This window comes from Mesoplodon bidens, assembly GCF_964165515.1.
Source record: "Mesoplodon bidens genome assembly, chromosome: 5".
NCBI lineage: Eukaryota > Metazoa > Chordata > Mammalia > Artiodactyla > Ziphiidae > Mesoplodon > Mesoplodon bidens.
Genome location: NC_138161.1, coordinates 60,836,025 through 60,860,364, shown reverse-complemented (window position 1 = coordinate 60,860,364; position 24,340 = coordinate 60,836,025). Strand labels below are relative to the sequence as shown.

General features: G+C 42.1%; 1 protein-coding gene across 3 annotated transcripts in view; it reads left to right on the top strand.

The window, feature by feature from the left end:
• The window catches only part of CCDC191 (coiled-coil domain containing 191), a 106,232-nt gene extending 86,690 nt beyond the window's left edge, over positions 1–19,542 (top strand). For 2 of the 3 annotated variants that reach the window (XM_081235003.1, XM_081235002.1), the window contains 4 exons: positions 1,896–2,039; positions 6,111–6,263; positions 7,032–7,177; positions 18,339–19,542. In XM_081235003.1, the coding sequence (XP_081091129.1) occupies positions 1,896–2,039; positions 6,111–6,263; positions 7,032–7,177; positions 18,339–18,483 (588 nt within the window). In that variant the 3' untranslated portion in view covers positions 18,484–19,542. Of the gene's footprint in view, positions 1–1,895; positions 2,040–6,110; positions 6,264–7,031; positions 7,178–8,363; positions 8,664–18,338 lie in introns of those variants that run through there. The other variant, XM_081235004.1, reaches the window with a different exon arrangement.
• Positions 19,543–24,340: the final 4,798 nt, after the last annotated feature.

Below are 24,340 nucleotides of genomic sequence, written 5' to 3'. Positions count from 1 at the left end.
TTAAAAACAGTCACAGATAAAGTACTACAGGATGGAGCAGATTTAGAACTGGCACTGGGAAAAGACTGTATCATTGAAGCCCAAGGGATTACAGATGCTAAGCATTTTTCCAGCTGCCTGACCATGTGAAGTTGAACTATCCAGTATTTCTTTGAGTAAGTTTTCTGCCCCTTTCTCTTCTCTCTTTCTGGGACTCCTATAATATGTTTATTCTCCCTTTGATGGTGTCCCATTAGTCCCTTAGGCTATCTTCACTTTTTCTCATTATTTTTTCTTTTTGTTCCTCCAATTGAATTCCACTGCTCTGTCTATAAGTTGACTGATCTTTTTTTCTGCTTGATCTGGTCTGCTGTTGAACCCCTCTGTTGAATTTTTCTGTTCAGTTATTGTATTCTTAAGCTGTATGATTTATGTTTGGTACATTTGTATATTTTCTATCTCTGTTGAAATTCTCACTTTGTTCATGCATTGCTTTCCTGACGTCAGTGAGCATCTTTATGACCATTATTTTGAAAACTCTATTGGGTAAATCACTTATCTCCATTTCATTAAGACTGGTTTCTGGAGGTTTATCTTGCTCTTTTGGTTGGAACATATTTCTCTGTTTCTTCATTTTTCTTGACTCCCTGGGTTGGTTTCTGTGCATTAGATAAAACAGTCACCTCTGCTAGTCTTGACAGAGTGCTCACATGCAGAAGATGAATCTCATCAGCCTGGCCCAGGCTCCTGGTTGTCTCTCAAACCTTTGTCACTGCCTTTGTCCTTAGGAGCTCCCCGTATTTGAGTGTGCCAAGACCTATTGGTGTCCCAAAAGAAAGGATCTCGGTCAGCACCTTGATACACACTGATTAGAAGCTGTACCCTCAGGCAGCAGCTGTGAAAATACGTAGTTAAGCCCCTTCCAGGGAGAAACTAGGAGATGTGTGTTTTTCCTGCTCCCTTTCACTGAGCCCAGGTGTATAACCATGGGGCTGGGTGGCCAGGGCGATGGGGGGGGTGCGGGGGGGGGTTTCTCCTGTGCCTGTTTAAAGCCTGCTTGTTTGCCGTAGTCCTATGGGACTTGTGAATGTAAGTTCCACTGGCTATCAGAGCCAGGCAGTCCAGGGGCCCATCCCACTCAGGTGGCAGTCACAAAAGTTAGCATGCAAAATGTGTGTACAAGCTCCTTTCAGACAGATGCTAGCAATCTGGTTTTACCTTTGGAGTGAGCCAGAGGGAGAAGGCAGAGGAAGTACCCAAAGCCTTCCTCATGCTCTGGAGAGGATCTCAGCCAGCTCCTAGATGCGTGCTAAATCAGAATCTGGACCCTCAGGCAGCAGTTTGTAAAGTATTAAGTCAAATCTCTTTCAGGGAAAGACTTGGAAATGAGGTTTTTGCCTGCTTTCTCAGGACTGAGTCCTGAGAGCATAGGAGTGAGTATAGGAGCATAGTCACAGTGAGTACTCTCATCCAATAAGACCTGTTTCTTTGTTCGCTATAGTCTTGTGTGTCTCGTGGACACAAGCCTTGTTGGTGTTTTGGGGGCCCATCCCTTGCTTGAATGGTTGTCTTTAAAGTTGGGGTGCTAGATGTGCAGTCCAAATCCTTCACTCCTTAGGAAGAAGCTGGGAGTTGGGAGTTCCCTCCCTATTATAGGGCACTGAGCCAGGGGTGGCGTTTATGGCAAGCCTGTGTCTCAGCCTTTCCTGTCAATATTTTTGATGTATCAATGTAGGTATTTTCTCATTTGCTTGATGTGGAAAAGTCACACAGCTAGTTTCTGGATTTCTTTCAGAGGGAAGTGCTCCATGTGTAGCTATACATTCAGTGCATCCAAGGGAGGAGGGAAGTTCAGGAACTTCCTATGTCACTATTTTGGTTCCTCCTTGGCATTTTTACCTATTTATTTTTTCCAGAAAGAACTAGAGAAGCAGAAGAGAATTAAGAGGAACCAGCAGCTGGAAGCAATAGCCAAAGAACATTATGAAAGTGTATTGCTAAGAAAAAAAGGTCTGGAGCCTTGGAAGAGACTGAGAATGCAAAGCAAGCAAAACCTCCAGGTATAGTGTCACACTCTTATCCCCCCAAAATCAGCAAGTGGACTTTAAAATAGGATAAACACCCAGTGAGGCTTTGGAGGTCGTTTGGAGATTTAAAAGTCAGAAAGATAAATGAATTGAGTGTGGATATTTACTTGTTTTACATAAAAGTTTGAATTTGGTCTTCCAAGGTAGAGAAAGACTTCTGTAACTGAATAGGTTGGAAAAAACTAGAGTACATTTTTTATTAGAGACCTCCAAGGTAGGATGAATAGAAGCCTCTCTCAATTTTAGCAGTGTATAGCTATATAATAAAGGAAAAATAATTACCGTAAGGTATACTAATCAGATTTCTGCTGCAATAAAGCTGCCTAACAAACAGCCCTGAAATATTGTGGCTTACAACTCAGGTATTTATTTCCCACTCACATGTTTGTGGGCCAGTTTAGATCAAATTCAAATCTCTCCACAGCCTCTTTCTGGCTCCAGCTGTTATTCAGGGCAAGCTTTCACCTGGCAAATGTCTGAGATACAAAGGCCAAACCCAATTATGTAAACCCATATGAAACCTTGGCTTGTATCATGTCCACTAACATTCCATTGTCCACAGCAAGTCATAGGGTCAAACTCAAGGTCACTGAGAGGAGAAGGAGGCTCCATTTACTCCATTGGGAGACAGGATGAAATCACATGCAAGTGTGTGGGTGTCTGATCCTATTATCTGGAATAGTCATCCACTCTACCACACAGGGATAAATGAAATCAAATACCACTGAAATTCAGATTTATCCAGTGCACAGAACATGGCATTTAACTAAATGATCAAAAGCTCTAAATAGATAAAGTGTTATCTTTAGAATTCTATTTCAAAATAAGGTCAGTAATGCCTACCAGTTATGACCACTCTTATTTACACATTTGGCCAAGTTAATACTGAAAAGGAAGGCTAATCTTCTTGGTTATGAAAACCAGGATTAAAGATGAACAATAATGCTCTGGTATTAAGAATCCCACTACATTCAGTAATGCTGCAGGTTGTACCTTTGTGAACCTGACTTAGGCTACTCTTTTTCCTCCCCTAGCCAGTCTATTCACCCTTCATTCTCTTTGTTCTCTTCCTATTTTCACACTTTCTTTTCTTCTTTATGTCTTCCCTAAATGCCCTCCCCACTGTTTTTCTGTCTCTGATTTTTTGTCCTCTGCCTCCTAACCGGTGGTTCTGGAACCACTGAGTATCTCAAACCAGCTAAGGAGGCCAATTTGTGGTGGTCAGGCCTGAGGGCGTGAGGATGCCTCCTCTTGGAGTCCTTGACCCATCTGTGCCCCAAGCATTGCTATTTTCCTGGTAATGATACGGGAGGGCTGAGCCTTAGTCTTCTGAGTGAATGAGTCTGGAAATGAAATCTGAATGGAAGTTTTCTTGCAATATACTACAACAAACATTAGTCATGTCAGATAGTTTTTTATCCAATTGAGCGCTCCTAGTTTGTTTTATTCTCTCTGGCTTTTGTCTGTTTCTTTGTTTTTAATTATTAATACACAAAGAAGAAGCAGACAGGAAGTAGAAAAACTCACTCTTAAATTCTTATCAGCTCTTTTTTGGTCCCTGTTTTTGACCAAGTAAAATCAAGAAAGGTATAAAATTTAGAAACAAAATAATCTATGGGTGAATAATCAAATTAAATTTTTAAAAATTTACTTATAAGAATATAAAAAGAAACAGGAGTTTGAGTTCAAAATGACAGTTATAGGCCTTAAATATAGAAAAACCTAATTAAAATAAAAACAGGAGAACACAGATCTGAATCCAGCATTTCCAAATTTTCCTATTCATAAAACCATCTGGAGAGCTTATAAAAATGCAAGTTCCTGTTCCCACCTCCAAGTGTTCTCAGTAGGTCTGGGTTGTTGGCCAGGGGGCTGGGGGCGGTGTGTCAGGGAATCTGCATTTTTAAAAAGTAGCCCAGGGACTTCCCTGGTGGTCCAGTGGTTAAGACTCCGTGCTTTCAATGCAGGGGGCGTAGGTTCGACCCCTGGTTGGGGAACTAGGATCCCACATGCCACATGGCGTGGCCAAAAAATAATAATAATAATAATCATAAACAGTAGAATAAAAGACTATAATATTAAAAAAAAAAAAAGTAGCCCAGGAGATTCTGATCCAAGTAGTCTGAGCACCACATTTTGAGAATTACCTCTCTAGTTTGTAGCAAGTGTGTTAGTTTCCTATGCTGTTATAACAAATTACCACGAACAAAGTGGCTTAAAACACAAATTTATTATCTTAAATTTCTGGAGGTCAGAAGTCCAAAATCAGACTTGCTGGGCTAAAGTCAAAGTGTCAGCAAGACAACTGCCTTCTGGAGTTTCCCAGGAGAGAAACTGTTTCCTTTTTCAGCTTCTGATGGCTGCCTGCATTCCATTGCCCATAGCCCCTTCCTCAATTCACTCTAATCTCTTACATTCATGTCACATCTCATACTGATGCTGATCCTCCTGCCTCCCTCTTACAAGAACTCTTGTGATTACATTTAGGGCTCTCCCATATAATCCAGGATCATCTCCCCATTTTAAGATCCTTCACTTAATCACACCTGCAAAATCCCTTTTACCATGTAAGGTAACATTTACAGGTTCCAGGGATTAGTTTGTGGCCATCCCTGAGGGCCACTATTCAGCCTACCACACAGGATAATAGAATTTTAGAATATCTGTAAATAAGGGAACTGAGTCTTAGAGAGGAAAACTGACTTGCTTAAGGTCACACAGCACATTGGTTACAAAGCTAGAATGGACCTCAGCGACCCCTTCCTCCAAAAATCCTGCCCAGTTCAGGCATGTCTTTTGTGCTGTGTAGGAATCAGAGGTATATGTAGATACCAACCACCAGCTGAAAGTTTAAAAAAAAAAAAAATGAAGAAGTAAGAAAGTTAGAAAAAAAAAAAAAGAAAGAAGTAAAAGGAAAAGTTCTGGAGGACAGTAAGAGGAAGCAGTATCTTCTTCATCCATCAGAGCTGACAACCAGGAAGGGATAGAAAAAATTAAGAAAGAAAAAGGGTCCAGTTAAACAGTTCCTGGCTTCTTTATAACGTTTTTGGGTTTTTTTCAGAAGAGTTATTTAGCATTTTCCCTTAAATTCACATGTGCTATATTTCATTTGTTCCAATAACAGTTTTCAGAATTTTTAAGGGATCTTCTGATTATCTTTCTTTTTCTCCCTGGTTCTCTGTGTTTTCCTAGAAGATGGAGAGCAGAGAGGGTAGGAGGTTGTGTGTTTCTGGCTCCCCTTGCCTTTTGGCTCCCAGGTGTCACAGAGACCTCCTGTGGTGGTCATTTTGGCCAGTATGTGTGACTGCCAAGGGACTCACTTAGATCAGTCACATTCACAGTGCTCAGTGGTGAGACAAGACTGAGAAAAAGGCCTAATGGGGAGGACTAAGAGAGAAGGGCTTTTCCCTCTGCCTCTTAAGAGAATGTAACAGTTACTTTTAAAAAAAATCTATAAAGTCTGAGTTGTATGTTTATTTTGGTAGAATGATACTCTGAGCCCTTTAAGTTGGTAAGATGATATTAAATTATTCATCATGCTATTTTTCTACCAAATGGTTTGTGGTTTATTGATAATGTCTAAATTTCAGTGCTAGTGACAGCTCATTCTACAAACCTGAAAGTATTGGCATTTACTCAATTAGACAGTGGTTAAGCACATAATAAAGAGAGGTTTGTTATGCAGTTGCTGCCCAAGCTCCAGGAGAAGGAACCAAGAATGTTGCCACCCATGCACTTTAAAACTCAGTGCAAGCGACAGAATGGTTTTGGAGGTTGTTTGTTCCATTTCCTGAATAACCAGCCGGTCATTGTGGTCTTCAGGGAGTCAGCATTGAAAGGCTATGCATGATGTGAATCTAAAGTCCCATGTAATACAGTCAGTAGTCAAAGCTTTTAGGACATAGGTGAATGTCCCTAAGATTATTCTCTCTAGTAACTGCCTGTATGTGGTTTACAGCATCACTTGCCAAGGTGATGTGTATTTCCTTAAATGATTTAACATATAAGGAATAATTTCCTTTTCTCATTTAAAAAACTGTCCAGGTGGCCAAAGGACATCACTCTTTGGCCCTACAGAGGAAATGCCTGCTGACCTGGTTCCAGTGGAGTCAGGAAAGCCTGGCTAGGAAGATGGCCAAAGCTGATCAATTTTATTCCCAAATATTACTTAGGAGGGTCATCCGGAGCTGGCTACAGGTAAGGCCCCAATGAAGGGAGTGTTAAATACATGTCTCTGCCCAACCCTATGTAAGAAAATTAGGTGCACTCCAGATGTCAGCAGTCATTACGTTTTTTTCAAGAACAATATAGAAGAAGCAATTCAATTCACTGCTTTGAAATGAATTTGAAAATGTCAAATCAATGTTTTGTTAGTATAAAATCCAAGGCACATTTCTTTTCACAGAGAGTATCCCTATAAACTGTAATGTGTCATTACATCAGCTTTTGTTTTTATACTAATTTCTTCTTTCTTGTCCCATAATTGCTCAAGTGGTTTTACTAGAAACCTACGCCCTCAGTCTTTTTTTTTTTTTTTTTTTTTTTTTTGTAGTACGCGGGCCTCTCACTGTTGTGGCCTCTCCCGTTGCGGAGCACAGGCTCCGGATGCGCAGGCCCAGCGGCCATGGCTCACGGGCCCAGCCGCTCCGCGGCATATGGGATCCTCCCAGACCGGGGCACGAACCCGTATCCCCTGCATCGGCAGGCGGACTCTCAACCACTGCGCCACCAGGGAGGCCCCGCCCTCAGTCTTATAACTGTTTCTGTCCCTCTGATTCCATCTATTATCTTTTAATACCTTACAGAGGATATGGCCTTGGCTGCCACTTCATCCTTTCTCCTTATGCCTCCAGTGTCCTTTGTTTTGTGTCTGGTTCGATTCTTTCCCTATTGTACTGTTTATTTGCTTGAATTCTTTGTCTATGATGTTATTTGTCTCACTTTTTTCCCTGTTCTCATCCCCAGTACCTGACTGACCTCGAGGAAGAAGTACAAACACTGTGTGTACATTTTCTTCAGAAGAAGATTTTCAGGGCCTGGTATAACATGGTCAGGGAGGCCAGGATCGATTCCCAGAACAAGCACAAGGTTGCAGTGGAGCACAGTGACAGGTGAGATTTTCATCTCTACGAAAATTCACTCACTGATTTCACAATTGCTCTGCAATAGATTCTATGCCTGGAATGTATCTGAAAAGATAAGGTGGAGGCTAGGAGAGCTGGGCACTCGGAGATACCCGGCAGGGGTGGGAGTCCCAGCTCGCCCCACGACTGCATGGGTGAAGACAAGAGAGTAACCCCCTTGAACTCCAGGGTCCCCATCTTTAAAATGAGGAAGGGGAGGCGGATGCCTGCCCTCCCTTCCTCACAGGACCGGCAAGAGAATAAAGTGAACTGTGCATATAGCTGATTCACTTTGCTATACAGCAGAAACTAACACCACGTTGTAAAGCAGCTATACTCCAATAAAAATTTTTTTTAAAAAGTGAATTTTGAAATACATGAAACACACCTAAATAGAGGTACTGTGTTCTTTGTCATAGTTTTTTCTTTAAGTTTAATTTTTTTAAACATTATTTATTGTGAAATATAACACAAATATAGATGAGTGCTTAAATCCTATAAATATAGCTTAATGAACTATAAAGTGGACACCCCTATCACCACTCCTGAGGTTGAGAAGTAGGACACTGCTGGCCCCCAGAAGTCCCCACAGGCTCCTCCCCATCAAAGGTCCCACCCTTTCCTCCTGAAGGTAAACTACTCTCCTGATGACCTTTATGATAAACATTTCCTTGCACTTCTTTTTATTTATACCTCCTAAGTATGCATCCTTCAAGACTTGGAACTTTATATAAGTAGAATCATACTATATGTCATATTAATATTTATAATACAGTGATGACATTTAATTCAGTGTCTTTGGGGAATAAGGTGTTCCATATAAGTATGCTTTTTCTTTGTTTTATAACTTGAAGCGTTTTGGATAAAAATGTTCTAAATTTCATTATGCCCTTCCCTTGGAGAGAACGATCTGTCCTTTTTTGGTGATTTAATGTCATTCCTTAGGAGCACCAGTTAATGTGGTGGGCATAAGCCTCCAGGTTCTGAGGTGCGAAGACTACTGTGAAGTTGTAGAAGTGTCCCTTTTCTCACTATATCAGTTCACTTTTGGTTGCTTTGTCTTCATTTGTGTGTATGTGTGTGCGTGTCTGGTTTTTTATAGAAGTGTTTCTATCTTGTTGCCCGTAGGGGGCCCACCTCCAGCAAACCCTGCTCATCCTTGTTTAATTTACAGGTACTAAAATCTGTGGGCAGAAAAAACATAAGCAAGTTGATTCTAATTTTGTCTAAAATAAATAGGCAATGAATGAGGGTATTCAGAGGACTTGCCTTTGAAGAAATGCTCGCATTTGAACCTCCCTATTCCTCTTTTATAAAATGAGAATAACCGCAGAACCTGTCTTACAGCGTTGTTGTGAGGACTAAACAAGGTAACATAGGACCTCAGTTAATGTACTGCTTGGCCCAAAATAATAGCTATTGTTTTGTTTATTGTCATTGTTAATGCATTACTATTAAACACCCTTTTAGTCCGCCTTTGTTTTCTGTTTCTCAGCTGCCAAAAACAGACCGAGAGATTCACTGGGACAGCTGCCTTATGTGACACAGGGCAGTAAGCGGGCTTTCACACATGCCATCTCATCTGATGGATGAGTATAGGCCAGAGGGGAGGGGGCAGATGTCAGGACTCTCATTTTCAGGCAAAGAAACTAAAGCTACGCTCAGGTCGATGAACTGCCCAAATAACAAGTGGTGGAGCCTGGACTCCAAATCAGGTTTTCTGGCTCCAAATCATCCTCTTCTTGCTAAGTCGTCAGTCTTCTTCCCCATTTTTCTAATTCAATCTCATTTGTAAACTAAAATACAATAGTAAGATAGTGGTCCTATTTAGGGTTTGAAGTTAGTTAGAAAATCAGTATGTGAATCCATGCATTCAACAAGAAGTAAATTCTCAGCCAGAGTCCACTTGATGTAAAAGCACTGCTGTGACTTCATCTCTTCCCACTCTGCCCCTTGTTCACCATGGTCCAGCCCCACTGGCCTCCCCCACTGTTCCTCAGACAGACAACGCTCACATCTGTGTCACAGCTCTCACGTGACCCAGATCTCACCATTCAGGTTTCCACTCAGATGCACGCCACCTGCCTCCATTCCCATCTATCCAGTAACCTGCCCTATTTTCTTCACAGCACGTAAGACTCTCTGAAATTGTCATTTACTGTTTACATGTTTATCGTCTCTCCCCATCACATCTTGTGCACAACTGTATTCTCAGCATGACAGAGCCTAGTACATGGGTGTATGATAGATATTTGGTACACAAATGGATGCACTTTATGGCAGGAGTGACACTAATGGATCTTTTAAAAGGAACGTTAACACTTAAAAATTGATATTCAGAGTTCTTAATTTTATTTGAACAAAAGAATATTGTATAGAAAAGCTGTGGTGAGAAACTGCAGGACCACTGAAAAGATGATTCCTAGTAAGACCATCAGGTTTGATTCTGCATATCTATATCGCTTCTAGGTGTATATAATTTGTAATTGGATGTAGATTTATAATTTTACAAATCTGGTATTTTTTATATACATGGCAGGACTAAGAGATGTCTCCAGACCCAAGTCTCTCATTGTCAGCAGTTATTGTGTAGTTCTGCAATTAGAGCTCAGCTATGCACTTGGCCAGTTCTTCTCAGCCGAACTAGTACTTCTTATATGTCTGGTATTGCCTTGATACTGTAGTTCTTAACCACTTTGGAATCATAGACCCCTGTGAGGTAGTAATGAAGGTCGCAGACCTGCTCTCCAGAAAATGCACATATGCACATCACATACAACGTCACACAAAATGTCAAGGAGTTGGTAGACCTCAGGTGAATAGATGTAGGTAGGTAGATAGATGTAGGTAGGTAGGTAGGTAGATAGAGACTATAAATAAGCACCAAACCAGTGATTGTGCCCATGTGCTTTAGGAGTTCAGAGGAAGGAAGATAAACGCAGGCACGAAGGTGATCTCGGAAGATCCCCCCGGGGCAGAGCACTTCAGCCAGGATGGAACAGTCGGAGCTGAACTGCAGAAGTCAGGAAATGGAGGCGGAGCCAGAGGAAAGCTGTGAACAGCACATGAGGGTGGGAGACAGGGGCAAGGACTGGGAGTGGGTCATACAGCCGAGTACAGGAAGCTATAAATGGTGGACTGGATGGATGAAAGAAGAAAGCAAATCAAGCAGCTCCACTCCTTGAAGCCTTTTTAAAGTGAACAGTAATACCTCCACCAACAAAAAAATCAACACTATCAGAAGCATCAACCAACCATCAGCCATAAAACTAATGGGGACTGAAATGCCTTCCAGGGGGGCTTCATTAGAAGGTCATGAAGCCAGAATAAATCCCATCTATGCCTCTACTTGTGAAAATATACACTTAGCTATTCTTGCCTCTGCCTTTACTCAAGACATTCCCTCTTCTAGGAATGCCTTTTCTTTGCCTAGGAGGGATCAAGATGGTGGAGTTAGGAGGACATGGAGCTCACCTCTCCCCACAAGCGCATCAAAAATACGTCTACGGGCTTCCCTGGTGGCGCAGTGGTTGAGAGTCCGCCTGCCAATGCAGGGGACACGGGTTCATGCCCCATTCCGGGAGGATCCCATATGCCATGGAGCGGCTGGGCCCGTGAGCCATGGCCGCTGAGCCTGCGCGTCTGGAGCCTATGCTCTGCAACGGGAGAGACCACAACAGTGAGAGGCCCGCGTACCGCAAAAAAAAAAAAAAAAGTCTACGTGTGGAACAATTCTCACAGAAAACTAACTAGAAACTGGCAGAAGAACTCTGTACAACCAAAGCTGCAAGAAAGATCTCCACTTAACTGGGTAGGGCAGAAAAAAGGCATCAGATTGGGACCTGTGTCCCTGGGAGGGATCTGAAAGGAAGAGAAGGTCCACATGGGCAGACCCTTGCCCTGGGGAGTGAGCAGGCCGAGCCACAGTCTGAGTGTTCAGTCCTGGGGCCCTGAACATAGGAGACAAGCCCCTTTGGCTGCTGGAAGAACTGCTGGGACAGACAGAAGAGCTGCAGAAGCCTAACTCGACTCACAAGGAGTGCACACACATTGGCTGGCAACAGCCGGGGCAGAGAGAGCCCTGCGCTGGTGGCTCCTGCCTCACCAGACTCCCTAACCCAAACGGGGCGAACACCCCTGCTCTGTTCACTCCACACCACAGTCTGGTGAGATCAGGGTCAACCGGGCCATGGGAAAAGACTCAGTCTAGCTACACAGAGACAGCCCCGGGGGGGCCTGGGTTGTGATCTAGGTGGGGTGGCAGCAGCCACTGTCAGCGGCCACTCGGGCAGCACCCCAGGAGCAGGCAATGGTTCATCCCCCAGCTGAGCAAACACTCCCCGCCCCCATCCACACTGCAGCTTGGCGCAGGATCTGGGGCAGACAGGCCCAGGGAGAAGGCTCGACCTAGCTGCTCAGAGACAGCCCTGGGGGGCTGGGCTGTGATCCAGGTGGGGCACCGGCGACCACTGTCAGAGCTCGCTTCAGCGGCACCACAGGAGCACCCGGCCCCGCCCACTCCACAGCACAGCTCGATGCTGGGTCTGGGGGAGACTGGTCCTGTAAGAAGGCTGCCACAGAGGCAGCCCAGATCTCAGGCGGCAGCACAGCCACCTCAATCCCTGCAGCCACAGTGCCCTGACCCCCAGTCCCAGCCTAGCAAATGCCCCGGCCCCGCCCACTCCACACCACAGCCTTGCACTCGATCTGAGACAAACACAGCAGGGGAAGAGATGTGACCCTGGGCCGTGTCTGAGCAGAGCTGACGTCACCTACTTAGGCGGCATACTGGTGCTCTGTAAGTGCACCAGCCCCAGTTCCTTCGGCAATCCCCACCTTTGGGGCGGAGCATGCACTCAAGGGTAATGGAGCCTGATCAAGCCTGACCCTCAGGGCTTCTGCTGCAACAGCTGGGAACCTGACAGGGGGGTGACTGCCACTGAGCAGAGAGGAAGTCCTGCCTCACACTCTGCACAGGATTTAGATCCCCCAACATCAACCACACCCCCATCAGAGTGACAACAGCCAGTACACCCTGAGGGCAAACATGGCTGGTGTCCATATCAAAACCAGCCCTCACACCAAAAACACTGGACATCCACAGTCTACTCAGGGATGCTCTCACATAGAAACACTCCTTCAAGACCAAAATAGATAACTGTTTCTCCTAAATTCATGAAGACAGAGAACTACTCCCAATTAAAAAGAACAGCAGACAGAAAGACAAATGAAAAACAAAAGCAACATACGAGATCTATGGGATAATATAAAGTGTGTCAACCTATGCATAATAGGGGTTCCGGAAAGTGAAGAGAGAGAGAAAGGGATCAAAAATGTATCTGAAGAAATTATGGCTGAAAACTTCCCAAACCTACAGAAGGAAACAGATATTCAGGTACAGGAAGCACAAAAGTTCCCAAACAAGATAAACCCAAATAGACCCACATTAAGATATATCATAATTATTGGGTGGACCTAGGGACAGGATAGGAATAAAGACAAACGTAGGGAATGGAGTTGAGGACATGGGGAGGGGGAGGGGGAAGGGTAAGCTGGGACAAAGTGAGAGAGTGGCATGGACATATATACACTATCTAACGTAAAATAGATATCTAGTGGGAAGCAGCCGCATAGCACAAGGAGATCAGTTCAGTGCTCTGTGTCCACCTAGAGGGGTGGGATAGGGAGGGTGGGAGGGAGATGCAAGAGGGAGGAGATATGGGGATATATGTATATATATCTATAGCTGATTCACTTTGTTATACAGCAGAAACTAACACAGCATTGTAAAGCAATTATACTCCAACAAAGATGTTAAAAAATAATAATAATAGTTATTAGGCAGGCCAAAAAGTGCCTTCAGTTTTTTAAGTAAAAATAAAAGACTCATTTTTCATTTTCACCCAGAACTTTATTGAACAACATATTCACCCTTTTGTTCCACTACCTTCTACCATTTTTCAGGCAACTTCATAATTCCATCTTCCCAAAACTTTTTATCTTTTTTGAGCAAAGAACTGTTCCAGGTGCCTTTTACAGTCTTCCAGGGAATTGAAATTTTTTCCATTAAGAGAATTTTGTAAAGACTGAAATAAATGGAAATCTGAAGGTGCAATGTCTGCTGAATACGGCAGATGAATCAGAACTTCCCAGCCGAGCTGTAACAGTTTTTGCCAGGTCATCAAAGAAACATGTGGTCTTGCGTTATCCTGATGGAAGATTATGCATTTTCTTTTGACTTATTCTGGATGCTTTTTGTTGAGCGCTGCTTTCAGTTGTTCTGATTGGGAGCAGAACTAGTTGGAATTAATCGTTTGGTTTTCCAGAAGGAGCTCATAATAGAGGACTCCCTTCCAATCCCGCCATATACACAACATCACCTTCTCTGGATGAAAGCCAGCTTTTGGTGTGGTTGGTGGCGGTTCATTTCACGTTGTTGTACAGTATCCACTTTTCATCACCCGTCAAAATTTGTTTTAAAAACGGAACATTTTCATTACATTTCAGTAGAGAATATCATGTGGAAACGTGCTCAGGAAGGTTTTTTTCACTTAACTTACGTGGAATCCAAACATCAAAGCAATGAATGTAACCAAGCTGGGGCAAATGATTTTCAACACTTGATTTGGATATTTTGAGTATGTCAGCTCTCTCCCACGTGGTATAGCGTTGATTGTTCTCAATTATTGTTTTGATTTGATTGCTATCAACTTCAACTGGTCTGCCCAACCGTGGAGCAACATCCAGCGAGAAGTCTCCAGCACGAAACCTCGCAAACCACTTTTGACACGTTCGACCAGTCACAGCACCTTCGCCATACACTGCACAAATCTTTTTGTGCATTTCAGTTGCTTTTTTACCTTTCTTGAAATAATAAAGCATAAAATGCAAAAATGTTGTTTTTCTTCCATCTTCAATATTAAAATGGCTACATAAAAATTCACCAATTTTGATAAGTCTTTTTTTAAATGCATGCTGATATGACAGCTGTCACATACAATCTAACAAAATTGTTTCCAATGAAGTTAAAGACAACTAAGTGCTACTAGAGCCATCTTATGGAAAAAACCAAACGAACCTATTGGCCCACCCACTAAAATGGCAAAAGTTAAAGAGAGGATTCTAAAGACAGCAAGAGAAAAACAAAGAGATGTTTACAAGGGAACCCTCATAAAGCTATCAGCTGATTTCTCTGCAGAAACTCTGTAGGCCAGAAGGAAGTGGCATGATATATTCAACGTTCTGAAAGGGAAAAACCTGCAACCTAGGATGCTCTATCCAGCAGGATTATCATTTAGAATAGAAGAAGAGATAAAGAATTTCTCAAACAGGCAAAAACTAAAAGAATTCAGCAATACCACACCTAACCTAAAAGAAATGTTGAAGGGTCTTCCTTAAATGGAAAGAAGAATCCATAGGAAAGGGAAAATCCCAATAGGAAGAGCAAATATATAGTTAAGGACTGAAGATCACTCAAATAAGCCAGTACATAATTAAAAAACAATGAAAAAATTATAAGAGATTATAACTACAGTAAACAATAAAAGGATAAGCATGAAGATGTAAAGTAGGACATTGAAATCACAAAACGTGGGGTAGGAGAGTATAAAAATGTAGATATCTTTTAGAATGTGTTTGAACTTGAATGACCATCAGTTTAAAGCAAGTAGATGTATTTATGGGTCAACACACTTTAACTCCATGTTAACCACAAATAAAAAACATACAATAGATTCACAAAAACCAAAAAGAAAGGAATCAAGCACATACTACAAAAGAAAATCATCAAACTACAAAAGTAAAAGCAAGAAGAAGAAATGAACAAAGAAGAACTACAAAAACAATTGGAAAACAAGGATTAAAATGGCAATAAGTACATATGTATCAATAATTAATTTAAATGCTCCGATCGAAAGACATAGAGTGGCAGACTGGATAAAAAACCAAGAACTTGCAATATGCTACCTAAAAAGAAACTCACTTCAGGGCAAAAGACACAGACTGAAAGTAAGGGCAGCAAATGGAAACAACAAGAAAGTGGGGGTAGCAATACTCATATCAGACAAAATAGAGAATTTGGATTCATTCCAGGGTCACAAGGATGGTTCAGCATATGCAAATCAATCAATGTGATACACCACATTAACAAAAGGAACGACAAACCACATGATCATCTCAATAGATGCAGAAAAAGCATTTAACAAAATTCAACATCCATTCGTGATAGAAACTCTCACCAAAGTGGGTATAGAGGGAACATATCTCAACACAATAAAGGCCACTTATGACAAATCCACAGCCAATACAGTACTCAATAGTGAAAAGCTGAAAGCCTTCCCACTAAATTCAGGAACAAGACAAGGATGCTCACTCTCACTACTTCTATTCAACACAGTATTGGAAGTCCTAGCCACAGCAATCAGACAAAAATAAATAAAAGGTATCCACATTGGAGGGGAAGAGGTAAAAAAGTGTCACTATTTGCAGATGACATGATACTCTATATAGAGAACCCTAAGTCTCCACACAAAACTATTAGAACTAATAAGTAAATTCAGCAAGGTAGCAGGATACAAAATTAATATACAGAAGTCTGTTGCATTTCTTTACACTAATAATGAAATACGAGAAAGTTTAAAAACTATCCCATTTAAAATCACATCAAGGGACTTCCCTGGTGGTCCAGTGGTAAAGAATCCGCTTTCCAATGAAGGGGACGTGGGTTCGATCCCTGGTCTGGGAATTAAGATCCCACATGCTGAGGGGCAGCTAAGCCCATACACCACAACTACTGAGCCCACGTGCTGCAAACTACAGAGCCCATGCACTCTGGAACCCACGTCCACAACTACAGAGCCCATGTGCTCTGGAGCCCGCACGCCACAACTAGAGAGAAGACTGTGTGCCACAACGAAAGATCCTGCATGCCGAAACTAAGACCCAGTGCGGCCAGAAAAGACCCAACGCAGCTAAAAAAGACCCAATGCAGCCAAAAAATAATAATAAAATAAATAAATAAAATCGCATCAAAAAAATAAAATATGTAGGAACAAACTTATCCAAGGAGGTGAAAGACCTACATGCTGAAAAGTACAAAACATTGATAAAGGAAACTGAAGATGACTCAAGGAAATGGAAAGCTATCCTGTGCTCTTGGATTGGAAGAATTAACATTGTTAAAATGGCCACACTATCCAAAGCAATCTACAGATTTAATGCGATCCCTATTAAAATACCCATGACATTTTTTACAGAAGTAGAATAACCCTAAAATTTATATGGAACCACAGAAGACCCAGAATTGCCAAAGCAATTTTGAGAAAAATGAACAAAGCTGGAGGTATAACCCTTCCAGACTTCAGACAATACTACAAAGCTACACTAATCAAAACAATGTAGTATTGACACAAAAAAACAGACTTACAGATCAATGGAACACAATAGAGAGCTCAGAAACAAACCCATGCACCTACAGTCAATTAATCTACAACAAAGGAGGCAAGAATATACAATGGAGAAAAGACAGTCTCTTCAACAAATGGTGTTGGGAAAGCTGGACAGCTACATGTAAATCAATAAAATTAGAACATTCCCTCACACCGTATACAAAAGTAAACTCAAAATGCTTTAAAGACCTAAATGTAAGATACGACACCATGAAACCTCCTAGAAGATAACACAGGCAAAACATTCTTTGACATAAATCGTAGCAAAGATTTTTTAGATCAGTTTCCCAAGGCAAAAGAAATAAAAGCAAAAATTAACCAATGGGAACTAATCAAACGTAAAAGCTTTTGCACAGCAAGGGAAACCATCAACAAAACAAAAAGACAACGGACAGGATGGGAGAAAATATTTGAAAATGATGTGACCAACAAGGGGATAATATCCAAAACAACCAGCTCATGCAACTCAATATAGAAAAAACAAAACAACCCAATCCAAAAACGGGCAGAAGACCTAAACAGACGTTTTTCCAAAGAAGACATACAGATGCCCAACAGGCACATGAAGAGATGCTCAACATTGCTAATTATTAGAGAAATGCAAATCAAAGCTACAAGATGTCACCTCACACTAGTCAGAACGACTATTATGAAAAAGTCTACAAATAATAAATGCTGGTGAGGGTGTGGAAAAAAGAGAACCGTTGTACACTGTTGGTGGGACTGTAAATTGGTGCATCCACTATGGAGAACAGTATGGAGGTTCCTTATGAAACTAAAAATACAGCTACCATATAATCCTGCAATCCCACTCCAGAAAAAAAATGAAAATTCTAATTCAAAAAGATACATACAGGGCTTCCCTGGTGGCGCAGTGGTTGAGAGTCCGCCTGCCGATGCAGGGGACACGGGTTCGTGCCCCGGTCCAGGAAGATCCCACATGCCGCTGAGCAGCTGGGCCCGTGAGCCATGGCCGCTGAGCCTGCGTGTCCGGAGCCTGTGCTCCGCAACGGGAGAGGCCACAACAGTGAGAGGCCCGCATACCGCCAAAAAAAAAAAGATACATACATCCCAATGTTCATAGCAGCAATGTTCGTAATTTACAATTGCCAAGACATGGAAGCAACCCAAATGCCCATCAGCAGACAACTGGCTTAATACTTTTTTCCTCAACTAAAATTCAAGACCGTTGTTGGAGGTGAGGTTACCAATGGGTTTTTTAAACAATTCACGTCCAAGCACCAGGACCTTGATGCTAATAACTGTGGCATGTGCTGCACGTGCTGCACGTGCTTTCCCAGCATCTCTACCTCAAGGACTTTGGCTGCTGGAGCCTTTATTCCACTAGCCCTGCCTCACACACAAGGTGCAGGCTGTGGTCAGACCCCCTGAGGAGTACACCTCGTGGCCTGCACTCAGAGGCACCAGGTGCTCTGCTCAGATGTCACCTTCTCACAGAGGGTGACCTGTGATGGAAGACCACCTGATGGAAGAGAAAAATAACCCATTAGTCACTTCCATCCTCTTTTGTTGCTTCATTTTCTTTGCAACATTCTTACTGTCTGAATCCCAATTGTGATTTCCATACCTTTCATAGAACATTTTATTCACATAAGGATTACTTTTGTAAAGTTTGCAATTCAGTTAGATGGAAAGTCAACTTTTCCGTCGTATTTCACTTTTTTTCCTTTTTATTCTTAAAGGAGGATTCTCTGGATCACATTTCAGACATGGAAGAAGTTTGCAAAATTTACGAAAGAGGAAAGAGGAAAAGAAGAAAGGCGAGAGCAGCTCCGTAGGAAGGTAGCTGAAATTCTTCCAGACTTCCAGATGCTCACACCGCTGTGACTCAGGTGTACAGCAATCAGATGCTCAGCCCGTGGGTAAGGAGTCCTTGGTGTGCCAGTGGCCACGGCCCAGTGCAGTGCTTCCAGTGCTTGCAATGGGAATCTCCATCAGTCCGTGTGTGTGTGTGTGATCTCCACCCACCCACATACGTGCGCATATATCTGGTTTATGTTCTGTCACATACTTCTTGGATCAAAGAAATTATTTCGTGAATTTGTATTTCCTTCTTTGATTTCTCCAAGGTTGCTAATCAGTCCACTAACGCATTTATCACAGCAGGATCATCCAAAGGAACAGTCTAGAGCTCTGCTGTTCAAATGTACCCTATGTATTTTTAGGATTATAAACTTTAAAAAGGACAAGTGTTTGCTTGCCTGAGACTGTGGAGAAAAATATGTCCTTATAGCTTAATGTGAATTGTTGACAAATGTAACTTTAATTAAATAGAAATTAAAAGTAGTGAGCACTTAGAAAAGGAGGGCCAGTCGTCTGGTACCTTAGCATCAGCAACAGGCATCCTGCCAGACCCTGTCCTTTTTGCCCACCTGATGGAAAACCATGGATCAAAAGGCATCCTAGACAGCTGCTGCAAAGGGTAGCAGTGTATCCTGATTTCAGAGAAACTGGAGCACCAGAGATACTTCTCCTCAGTGCACTTTGCTAAGCATGAAGGGAAGTCCAAAAGGTAAAGGCTCTATCAAAGGCAGTCCAACAATTTGTTCAAGTGTCTGCTTGTGCTCCCAACTGCAACTTCTACGTAACACACTCGATCAGTCTTCCAGTCCTCAGCTCAGTTTGCTCTATGTATCAACGTACTTATCTTAAATTCAAAGAATGTTTTAATGTTTAAGATGCTAAAGAATATAAAGACTGACAAGACACTCCTGTGAATTGTCTGAGAGAGTTGCCTGCTAGAAAAAAAAGTTTTCATTACAAAATACATGCTCATTACAACAAATTCAGGCAGTAAATGCACACAGTAAAACGAGACAGTCCCTTGCAGCCCTGAGGTAACTACTATTACTTGATAAGTTGCAACTTGGAGTTGGTAAAATAAAACTCTGTGTGTTGTTCAATAAATTCTGTTATTGTCTCTTACTTCCTAGAAGGGATATCTAGCTACACCACCTGCAAAATCACATATCCTTTTTCCATAGAAAATGTATTATGATTTACTCAGATATGACAAACAATGTCCCTGTTCCCACTCATCTTTTCCTTTAATATGATTATAAAGTCATCATCTAAAAACTCTTTTTAAGACTAATGGCCACTAAAGAAATGCGACTAAAAGCAAGTCATAGTTAACCTCTTCCCATCTAAATAACTATCTGTCTTTACTTATCAGCAGCACAGTTATAGAATATTGGCCGGTATTAGCCCCCAGAAATAAAATATCAATTTTATTTTAATGCCAAGCCAGTAGATAAGGAAGGGTGACTATCTCAAGTAAACCTGCCAGGGGCCTAAATAAATCCCATAAAGCTTAAGTTTTCTCTCTTAAGCTTTATTTTAGTTTGATTTCACCTCAAGCAGCAATTAGAGATTGAGTCTTCAGCAGCCCATATTCTCATTGGGCCAGCGAGGACTTTTTAATCTACTTATAGAACCTTCTAAAGAGACACTGGGAAATAACTTAGAAAATGACCTCCTTAGTAAGTGACTTAGTAAATGACCTAACGTTTCTTACTGCACTCTCTTAAAGATATGATTTAAAGTGTTACTGCTGACAAAATGCCCAAATAAGCAGTATCCCTGGCCTACAAAACTGGAAAAGTAACCACAAGGAAAAGAACAGTTTAGGGCTAGGGACGGTTTAAGTCCACAGGATGGGAACATCTAGGTAGCCAAAGAGGCAGCCCAGGTCTAATGCAGGCTTTTCTTAAAGCAAAAGAGTTCAGGAGACACGCCAAGAAACAACAACGATTTTCCTTAAAGAAAGCACTTTATTTTCCATTTAAACAACGTGGTCACAGTACGTTATTTTACATAAATGGCAGTAATTTTTAAAATCTCCACTTAAAAGGCCTTGTGTCTGAGTCTGAGGTGATAAGAGGATATGAATACAAGTATAAAAACAGTGCAAAACGTTTAGCCCGCAGCGTCCAGCGTTGGCTTCACAAGTCCCCTTTTAACGTTGCTGAATCAGTTACGTTAAATTTAGTATTAAATAAATTTTCCTGGGTTTCCTCTAGTCTAACATCAGACCCAGAAGCGTAATCAGATGAAAAGGCTCAGAGGCCCCAACAACTCCAACTGGCAAATCACCTAGACCACAGGATCGCGACAAGCTGAGCTCTGTAACACGGCATCTTGTCAGTGGTGCCATGTGAAGAAATAGAGGATTTTAGTTGCATCGATAACTAGAATAGACTAGCTCTGCTTTTAAAGGTTTGCTTTTAAAGTATGAGTTTTCTAGAAGTTAGAGGTGCCCTCGGGAAGGCCAGCTAGGAACGTCACAAGCCCATCTCGGAAACCTCTAAGTCACAACCTCTAAGGGATGTGTCTCCACTAAACCATTCAGTCTTTGGCCTGCTGCTGATACTACAGTGAAACCCCTAGTGCCAACTGAAGTGGGGATAACTGTCCATTAGAAACAGGATTAACTGTAGCTGATTTTGCAAAAAGTTTATATTAATCACAACAAACCTCCACAAGAACAAACCGAATTTTATTCAGCGATCAGTTAAGCACAGCTCTCGTTCTCCCCCTGCATCACCTTGGCAATGTTTAATACAGAGTGGCATACTTGTCAAGCTGCTGATGAGAAAACCGGATTCCAAACAGGTGCCTCAAGCAAAGGTCTCTATCATCCATTGCTTGTTTGAGGAACTGCTCCTTTTTAAAATGCAGGGTACCGAAATAGAGCTAAAAATGCAGTCATATAAACCTGCTTACCGGGACGCTTAAACCTCACAAAACATTAATTTCTAAACATCCTGGTTAAAACTGTGCTTCTAGATGTCATATTTTTGCTTATATTAGTTGCCTTTTATAATAAAAAGCTGATGTCCTACCCAAAGGAAACAGTCTATTAAGCAGATGGTCACTATTACAGAGAACCTTACCAGCATTGTGTCTTCTGGCAGTGGAAGATTCTATTATAGAAAATTTTCTCTTGCTAAAAATTTTAGAAGTACCAAGGACTATTGCATAAGAGAAAGTTTGTAGCAGTCTTTCTGCTAGGCAGATGGTACAGTGGAAGACAACATTTACTTCATTCACCAAAGGAGACCACCAGTACTTGGAGAGCAAAGATTCACAGGATCCTAAAAACAGACACGCAGGTGGCTGACGTGAGAGGAGCAGCCCAGCGTCCCCAAAACACACTTCAGCCTTGATTCAGCAGCATCAGAGGAGCCTACCAAAGGGCTGCTGTCAGTGGACAGTTCACCTTAGGTGTGCCCAGCTATAATCACAAAGTACTCTTTGGGTAGCGTAAGAAACATTTCTAAATACTGAAGGATTTTCTCCCTTCGTGCAATCCTGATCCTCAACTATTTCTCCCTCACATCTTTCAAGTGGACCCATTTCCCTCCCCCGGGAAGAGTGTACAGGGGCATGACAGTAATGTTAAGTGGTCAGACTACAGCCGATCATTTACTCAACTTCACTTCCAGTATGTTTAACAGAAACTGAGGATTTGGGGTGAAAGTGGGGGACGCACTTGTCTGAAATACGTCGGGGCGGGCCTGCTCCTATGGCCAAGAAACTGCGGTTACAGGTCCGCAGGGCAATCCTCCCAGCCGCCGCCACCACTTGCGCCTGGGACTCATTTGTTCCCAGAGGCCCTGTCCTTTAAAGGGACGAAATCCCTCAAATAGCTCCAGACCCTAAAAGTAGGGTTGAAAGTCCAGGAGTAGAAACCAAGGATATCCCAGAGTCCACAGAAACTGCTCACACATAGCGCCTTGGTTGCTGCTCCTTTTGGTGCAAATACTTCAGTAGGCTTTTACCTCCGCAGAACCACAGAGCTTTTCAAAGGGTTGAGCTTTCCTCTGTAAACTTCCAACCTTGAAGTTCTCAACTTCAAACAAGCACCTGAATTCCAATCAGCCAGAATAATATACAAGGAGTTCTTATCTGAGTGAGGGAAACAGTGAGTTGCCCCATCCAGGTAACCCTGTTAGGGGTACACTGTTACAAAGACGATGATCATTCCTAATTCTCCCAAATGACTCTGGTCTTTAGGGTACTCCTGAGCTTCAGCACATCATATTTTGATTGTTGTTAAAGATTTGGCAAGAGGCCAAGATTACTGACTATACTAACATTTCTATGAATTTTATTATCAACTGCTAGACAATCAGAGTTGGCTATGCATCTGGCATTCAAGAGACTACAAGCAGAGATCTGTGGCCACATGTGCTGTCCTTGACATCATTACTCTCTCTCTCTCTCATCTCCAACCCACACAGAAAGGAATTTGTTACATCACCTCCAATGTTAATTCCAAATAAATGCTTGATTCTGGACCAGGGACAGGGTACCACTGTACCAACCACAGACTCTGCTAACATCCCCAGACTTGCTCTTTGGCTCATCCTAGTGGAATACGGAGCCTATCGTTCACTAAACAATCCACCTCTAGGGAGAGCAACGACAAGCCTGTATAAAAACGTGGTGCCTGTCTTAAGGACAGCCTCGATTAACGGCAGGACTAGGGACGGTGCCAGCTGCAGAGGGTGGCAATGCTGTAGAAGTAGCAATATTTCTTCTCGACCTTTATAAACCTCTTGCTACAGCAGCACGCACAGAAAGACGGACTGAAAAAGCTGGCAGTATTTTCCCTATATTAAGCTATTAGCCAAAACAAATTTAAGGGCTCATGAATTCTTTTGGGGTTCCAAAAAAAAGTACAGGTACAAAACCAAATATTTCAAGAGGGTATTTTTCCCCATGTGAAGCTGCTTCATCTTAATCCTATGCCAGAATAGACCCACGCGAAATATTTAATCCTTTACGCGTTTTCCGTTTTGAGACACGGTTGAAGAAACCATTTAGGAAGAGCCAGGGAAGAACAGTAATCTATTAATTAGTGGAAACCACACATACCCTGTTTCTTCTCTCCTAGTGAGATACTTTTATCTCGGGAAAGGTGAACGAGAAGTAATGTGCAAGTTAAGTGGGAAGACGTCAATCAGCCCCTCAAAGAGAGCTCATGCCGGAATAATGTGAATGCCAGAATACTGGTTTTTGCAGCTTAGTGCTATTACTGACAGGGTCTGAATTACTTATATCAACAAAAAAGTCAAGCTCTTGATATTAACCAGCCACCCTACCCACAAAGAGAGTAAAATCTTCCCGATAGGAGTGTCTGTTCTCGTCCAGACGTTGTCACAAGTGTGCTAGCACCTGACCAGGCAACACATGGGAAGAGGAAAAAAACACTGATGCCTACGGGAGTTACTTAGAGTAAACCCAAACAGAATAAATCCATAAGAAATAAGGTCAATATAAGAACTCATCACCTAAACTCATGACCACTGTGCATTATACTAGCAATAATTAGGCTTGTAATTATTATCAACTTTCAAGATCAGATGACTGAGTAAATCCATTTGGTCTTCTTCTACCCTGTTTGAGTAGTTAATGTCTAATACTTCAGAAAGAGAAATCCCCATAACTGTACAACATGGTATTTGGGGATCGTTTTTTCACTCTGAAATGCTGAAAATGGAATGGCTTCAATATTCTGACCTGAAATATTTTTTCCAGTCTTAGGAGTCTCCTAATAATACTTCCTACCTCTCTGGTGCTTTAGTTTTTCGTTGTTTTTCAGCGCTTTCCACATACCGCATCCCTCTCGTGACCCTCCCGTGTCCCCCCCGCACAACCACTCTGTGAGGTAGCCAGG